Source organism: Dendrobium catenatum, unplaced genomic scaffold (assembly GCF_001605985.2).
Source record: "Dendrobium catenatum unplaced genomic scaffold, ASM160598v2 fragScaff_scaffold_1381, whole genome shotgun sequence".
NCBI lineage: Eukaryota > Viridiplantae > Streptophyta > Magnoliopsida > Asparagales > Orchidaceae > Dendrobium > Dendrobium catenatum.
In genome coordinates this window covers 514,255-521,843 of record NW_021319843.1, presented here as the reverse complement: position 1 = coordinate 521,843, position 7,589 = coordinate 514,255, and the positions used below count along the sequence as shown (strand labels likewise).

Below are 7,589 nucleotides of genomic sequence, written 5' to 3'. Positions count from 1 at the left end.
TAACTCATAAATGACATGCTTAATATTTTCTTAAATTCTTTTATTTATTTGTTTTAATCCTTTTATGCTTTATCAATTAACCTTATTTTATGATTAATAAACAAATAAAATATTTTTTAATTAAAATGGTTACAGGGTCGGATATAGGTTGCTAGACGGTCCAGTTCGGTTTCAATTTTTTGACTTGTTTATTAAACGGGTCGGGTTCAGATTAACCGGATTTGAGTTGGATCAATTTCAAGTCGGACCCGAACCCAACCCCCTAACCCATTTTGACACCCTCTAACTTTTCTTACAAGCATGGCATCAATGTATACCCAACCAGTTTTTCTTAAGCCATTGAAATTTGAGAATGGAAATAAGAGATAGATAGCTAAAATTGAAGCATTGATGAAAAATAACATATCTGTTTACTACAAATGGGACTACCAAACTAATAACTAAAATAATGGAAAGTTGAGAGATATACAACTCGCTTGTGCCCAAAGTAGGGGTGTCAATTTGGGTCAACGGGTTGGGTTCGGGTCAAACCCGGAACTAGCCCGACACTATTCGGGTCGACCCGAACCCGACCCATTTTTTTTAAAACGGGTCAGATTTTCGGACCCGAACCCGACCCGATTCGAGTCCGAGTCAACCCGACCCGACACGAATGACTCGAGGTTGACCCAAAATTGTTAGTTTTCTGGTAAAAAATTGGGTCAATCTTCGATTTTCGGGTCAAAACGGATCAATCTCGGTTTTTCGGGTCAAATACAAATTTTCGTGTCAATTTTGGGTTATTGGGTCAACCTGAACCAGACCCGATTTTTAAAACCGGTTGATTTGTTGAACCCGAACCTGACCCATTTCGGATTTGAGTTGACCCTAACCCAGATATTTTCGGGTCGTGTCAAAAATTGACACCCCTAGCCCAAAGAATTCCCACAAACAAAATGGGTTGACAACTCCAAAACAACTCATGGAAAATAAAGAACCAATAGATTATCTCTATTACATAAATCTTTCCATATCGAATTCAACATTGATTAGGAAAGATTTTATTGACTGATTACTACATTAATTAGGATATTTGATTAATGCATTGATTAAGAAGTTTCTATATTTGTTTTTTTTTTCTTTTCAAATCTATATATGGAGGCTTGAGGGCAACTAAATGTGTAAGAGTGCAATTGTAATCATGTTTATCCACAATAGTGAAATCATCTCTTCCCTGTTGACATAAGGAATTCTTCATTGAACCGCGTAAATCTCATCGTATTCATTGTGTTTGATCATGTGAATTTTGTGTTTTTCGTTGTTTATTTGCACATCAATCTTTAGATTGTCTGTGAGAGCTGACTCTAGAGCCATGGCCCAAACAACAAGTGAAATACAATGGTTGAATTTCTTGTTAAACAACTTTTGTGTTCTCCCCTCTTCTCAAACAACAATATTTTGCGACAACCTTATGATTGTTCAGGTCAACGCAAATCTAATTTTTCACGAGTACAATTTGAAATTGCACGACAGAAATCAACAAGATTTGATCCAAACATCTCAAATTTTGGCCACCAACCCCACCGAGCTTAGCTGGGTTGGTGGGCAACGTGGTTGGGAACCCTCCAACCCACTTTCGATTCCTCTCTCAAGCGGTGCGTCTCCTTAAGTGGGAATAAAATAAGTGCGTGGTCCAACACCTGTATGGCTAGTTGCCACTAAGCTCTCAGAGAGATAATTACTCCACAAATCCCCTCAACAGGGAATTTCTCAACAGAATTGATTATTAGGTGCAGAGTGCGGACGGGCAAAACCGTCCGCACAAGTATTGGGTACCTAGCAGTACCGCTGTACCGCTGGGTACCACTAGGTACCCAGTACTTATGCGGACGGTGCGCACTCCGCACCTAATAATTTTTCCCTCAAGAGAGTGACAGTGGGTAGATATCACCGTTCTTTAAAAAAAAAATTTTTTTTTTGGGCCACCAAACATGTTGTCGATGCTTTTACAGAACCATTGGGGAGCAAAACACTCCAGCGTTTGATAAAATGGTCGGAGTTGACATCCACAATCCTCAATACGCCAAACACCAAACAACCACAGCTGTCCCCTTTCGACAGCATTAAAGATTTTAGCTCAATGGATTAGGTCAGATAACCGATCAAAAAAGCAACCAAATTTCATAGTTTTCTTTTACCATCCGATCAAAGAGAACCAGCTACCGCCCAGGGGCGGAAATCGGCGGCGCCGCTTCTCCTCCGCCCCCTGTTTCTTCTCCCCCATCTAAAAGTACTTTACACTTCTCCATGGATCCCAATCCCAGGTAATATTCTCTCTCTCCGCTTTCTGGTTCGGGTTTTGAATGGGATGGGCGTTTTGAAACAAAAATGGTATTCGATTTCTCTGTTCTTTGCTTTACTGTTAAGTCCGTGCGGCTCCGGCGAGGCCCTCGTAAGTATTGATGTGCATTCAACCAAAACCCTAATGAGCTCCGGCCACCGCTATCTCGATGTTAGGTTCGGCCCTCTTTCTCTCTCTAGCTCTCTATCTGTTTCTACCATTTTTTCCTTAGATATTCTATTGCTTATTTGAATTGAAGGACTGCGGAGGAATTCCAGAAGGGTCATCCGGAGAAAGCCCTAAATGTTCCTTATATGTTCTTCGCCCCTCAAGGTTTTCTTCTCTCTCTTCACTCTCTTTTGCTCTTAGCTGCCAAGATTCAATCAAAATTTGAATTTAATTTCTCAAATAATTTCTTGATCTATCTAAGTTCTTAGGCCTACTTCAATCTCAGCTTAATTTTTGTTTGGGACAGTTTTTTTTAGTGATTTCTAAAATAATTTTTTAAAAATTTTTATAATAAAAAACTGCTATAAAAAATAATAAAAAAGTCAGACTTAAAATTTTAATTTAATAAATGCGGAAAGTTATTAGAAATTAAAAGATTTTCATCATTTATTTGTTGCATCTCATCTTTAATATCCTCTATTTAATCAGATTTAACAGCTATTATATCATATCACATAATTTTTAGATTTTAATGGCTTTAGAATTTACTAATTCTGAAGTTATAAGATTTAATAAAGAAATAAATATCAAAATAGTTTCTAACGTTTTAAGAAGAACTAAAAGTCTCATTTTAATCTCTTAATTTTTAAAATAAGGACCTAAATGATCCTATAAAATGACTAATTTTATCTCTATTTAAGAGTCAACGGATCAAATTGGTTCTTTAATATAGTCGGATATAATTTTGATCGTTTAAATTCAATACTTTTTCTCATTTAATCATTCCAATTAAACAAAATTTCTCTCTATTTTAAAAAAGATTATATAAATTATTATGATATTAATAATTTATGTTATCAATTTCTTGAGAGGAGGAAGAGTTCTTCTTAAGCTTCTTAGAAGAGAAAGAGTTAAGGGAGAGAGGGAGGCTTTGTTAATTTATCTTAGGGGCAATTCAATTACAACACCTATAAACTTATTTATAGGCATTTACACATGATGTGGTATTTTGCACAGTAACCTAATCTAAACATGAACCAAAACCCAATAATCTCCACATTGGTCTAGATTTTACAATCAAAGAATAACCCGTGTGCTTGCTACGATCTGACCGGCTCCCTGCACTAACTCCAAGAGCAAATTCGTTGATCCCAGCCCAATCCTGCTTGCGCCCGACCTCCGTTGTGTGTTCCGATCCACAACTCTAGCTCGTGTTCCCGCTCGTTCTAGCCCACTCGCGCTTGCACCCATTATTGTTCATCCCATGATCCGCATGTATGTGCCACGTGCATTGCCTGCTCATGCGTGCTTCTGGCCCACGCATTTACTCTTATGCAATCAAAGTCGCTCAAATGTGAACGTCGTCCGCTCCTTATGTGCAGCACAACCTACATGCCGCCACTGATGTCTCACATGTTAACTCGGTCCTGATCCGTTTCTGATCAAAACACCAGTTCTCTGACTCGTGGCCGATTGCAACCCTAGTATGAATCCTCTTGCTATTCCCCGCTAGCATGCCTATTTCCCGCGAGCACAGTTCCCGATCTAACAACACACCTGTGCGACACATTTCCGCTCCTCAGCTTCCACGCGAGCACCACGACCCATTCCACTCGCGAGCACCACTATAGCCTAGCGTGCATCACGCTCCACCCAACCGCAAAACCGCGGCCCGTGTAGCACCTAAGCCCGCATGATGCCATTGATATCCGACCTCCTCTTCTTGATTACAAGAGCATCTTCCTCCTTCCTTGCGATCGCCTCAACAAGGCGATGATACCACTTGTTATGAAATTCTTGGAAGAAGAATACCCTTCTTGAGCTTCTTGGAAGAGAGAGACAGGGAAGGGTGGAGAGGGAATGAGCTATAGGAATTCTAAGTTCTTTTTATTTAATTGGACTTATTACAAGGGTCTTGCTAATACTACTTCACATATGACCTCTATTTATAGAGATTTTGATAACTTGAGAATCAACATAACTTAAAACCGGATCAATTTCTAACAATTTATATTAAGATAAACTTAAAAAAAATTTAAATTTATTTGAGATTAGTACTATATATACATTCAGAGTTTATATTATATTAATCTTAAAATAAATTTTATAATTTTGAAGCTCGTGTTAATATAATTTGTATTAATATAATTTATTTTTCTCTTATTTACGAATTTTGATGCAGGGAGGGTGAGCAATCCAAATTTTGTGGAGGAAGTGACTGATCTTTGCCGCAAAGATGATTTCATAATAGTGGTACTCATTTCCTCTCTTCTTCTCTTATATATTCTCTTCTATTTCTGTAAATCAAAGATCTTGTTCTTGTTTTTATTTATTTATTTTAAGATAGAATTTTAATTTATGCTTCGTTTGGAATAATTTTTGTATTTTTTTTTTTATAATTTTTTTTAAAATTTTGTACTAAAAAGATATTTTAAAAAATAGTAAAAAAATTATCTCAAACAAAACTTGAATTTATGTATTTAATTTTCGCAATCACCACAGGGATGCCAAAGCGGTGTGCGTTCTCTCAAAGCTGCTGAAGAGCTTCTCAAAGCTGTGAGTATGGCTTTCATGTTGCTTATTTTTTACATGCAGAGGAAACTTTTTTTTATTTATTTTATTCCATTTTATTTTAAATAATGATGCAGCAATGGCTGTTAATTTTGCGTTTGGTTGAACTTTAAAATAATCTCCCGACTATTCGTATATGGTTATTTTATGCTTCATTTGGGATTGCTTGCTTGCTGCTTTATGAAGCAATTTTTCAGTACAAAAATTTTATGAATTTGAAATTTTTGTACTAAAAAGCTGATTTGTGGAGCAGTAAGAAAGCTGTTTCAAACAAAGAATTGTGATCAATTTTGTAAAGTCAAAAAACTAATTGTGATTAATTTTGCATCATAATTATAATATAAGAGATTATTATTTTGGATCAATTTTATATAGACGAGAGATTAAGGCTTTGTTTGGGACGGCGTTCTTACTGCTTTTTAAGTAGCTTTTTAGCATAAAAAAATGTAATTTTTGTACTAGAAAGTAGTTTTAAGAAGCAGTAAGAAAGCTGTCCCAAACCAAGCCTAAGGCTTCGTTTGACATGGCTTTCTTAATGCTTTCAAAAGCAGCATTTTAGTACAAAAAACTTTTGTATTAGGAAGTTGTTTTAGAAAATAGTAAAAAAGCCGTCCCAAACGAAACCTAAATTGGAGCAAAATGATACAGCAGGACTAAATTGGCTACACACAAATAATATGAGGACTATTTTAAAATTTATCTTATTTTGCAAAGAAATAGAATTTAAATCTATTAAAAATGACAAAAAAGAGTAAAATTTTTTAAATAGAGAAAATTGCTTTATAATGAATATAATATAAATTTATTTAGATTGGTTATTTAAAATATATATTTTTGAAAATTTTGATATAAATTTCATCAAAATGGACTTGTAATATTATTATATTTGCTTTGAAATTGATTCAATACTTTTTTTTTTTCATTTTAGGCCGCTGTTTTTTTAATTTTGCAGCATGAATAATGATTTTTTTTCTTTTCTGATTTTCTTAGGGTTTCAAGAACGTGAAGAATATGGGAGGTGGCTATATTGCTTGGTTAGAGAATGGGCTCGAAGTGAAGAAGAAAGTAGATGATCTACGGTGATGATTTAATGGTTTAAAATTATATCATTAAAAAAAACAATTAAAATTTTATGGAGAATAAATTTAAAAATTATTAAATTTATTTTGATATGAGTGTAATAAATTTTTAATTTATAAATTATATATTACTCCCATTTTAAAATAAATTTATGATTTTTATAATTTTTTTAATTAGAATATCTAATAATAATTGTATGAGTTCATCATCATGATGTTATGTCAATAATGTATGTAATTTTTTTAATGGTTATATTTACAGAGTATCTTTACAATAAAGTGCAAATATATTTTGGAAATTATGCTTCATGTACAAATGGATATAATTGTAATTTTTTATATAAAATTAATTTTTATAATGTTTGGTTGTATTGGAATGCTTAGAAGGGTAAGCATTGAGTGGATCATTGCTGGCATGCTTAGTCAAGAATATATTTTCTTAATTATATTTAAATACATGCTCAATATAAAAATAATATGCAAATATTAATTTTGCTAATTAGCAAAAATGTATTACTATAGTATCTTCGAGTGTAATTTCTAATTTTGAAATTTAACATGTATCGAATGTAAAAGTTAACAACCTATTATATGAAGAATTGAAATGATGATGAGGGGAAAAAAAATATATAATTCTTATATGAGAAATAAATATATGATGAGTGAAAGTCAAGAGTTACATGTTTCATTCGGAAGCGAAAGGTCATATTTGTATATATGTAGGTGCATCAAAATTGTCATAATGAATCATAGCGATTATGTGAGGGTAATATCGAGTTCATGAGAAAGATATTGTACCCATGTGAGTTTAGTGATTAGAGAGACAATCGCCTGATATTTGGCTTTCGTAGAAGATTGAGTTGCTATGTGGTGCTTCTTGGAGTTGTAGGAGATTGTATTGTAGCCTAGGATAATAATGTTAGTGCTTGTAGGTGCTTGATTAATAATGCTCGTATCAAAATTGACATATGAGAATTCATGAAGTGAGAGGGTTGAGTTTTTATGAAGGAATATACTATGGTTGATGGTGGTACAGTGATAGTGGATAATGTATTCAGCAGCGATCTAATGGTTAGTGATTGTTCGATGCATGAACTAAGAGTTTGTTGATAGAAAATGCTATATCAAATTAGGTGATAAAGAGAATGAGAGACATTGAAATATGTTAATAGCAAAGAGATATTCTAAGGGACTAGTGAAAGAGATGTCATCAAGAATTGTAGGCATATGAGTTAAAGATATAGGAGTAGTGACGTCTTTATAGATTACTATATTTGTGAGTGTTAAGAGATCATGAATGTACTTTTGTTATGATAAGAGGATACCATGGTTTGAGGGGATGACTTCGATACCAAGTAAGCAAGAGAGTTTACACAAGTCTTTAATAGAGAATGATGAGGCCCCTTTGGTGAGAAATTATTGAAGAAGTTTCACATTACTCCCAAAGAGCA

General features: G+C 34.1%; 1 protein-coding gene across 1 annotated transcript; it reads left to right on the top strand.

Annotated features, from left to right (window-relative positions):
* Positions 1–2,007: 2,007 nt before the first annotated feature.
* On the top strand, positions 2,008–6,262 carry LOC110098897 (thiosulfate sulfurtransferase 18). The gene is made up of 6 exons (XM_020825846.2): positions 2,008–2,303; positions 2,407–2,496; positions 2,580–2,653; positions 4,671–4,741; positions 4,991–5,044; positions 6,050–6,262. The coding sequence occupies exons 1-6, from the start codon at positions 2,287–2,289 to the stop codon at positions 6,140–6,142; spliced, it is 399 nt and encodes a 132-aa protein (XP_020681505.2). The 5' UTR covers positions 2,008–2,286; the 3' UTR covers positions 6,143–6,262.
* Positions 6,263–7,589: the final 1,327 nt, after the last annotated feature.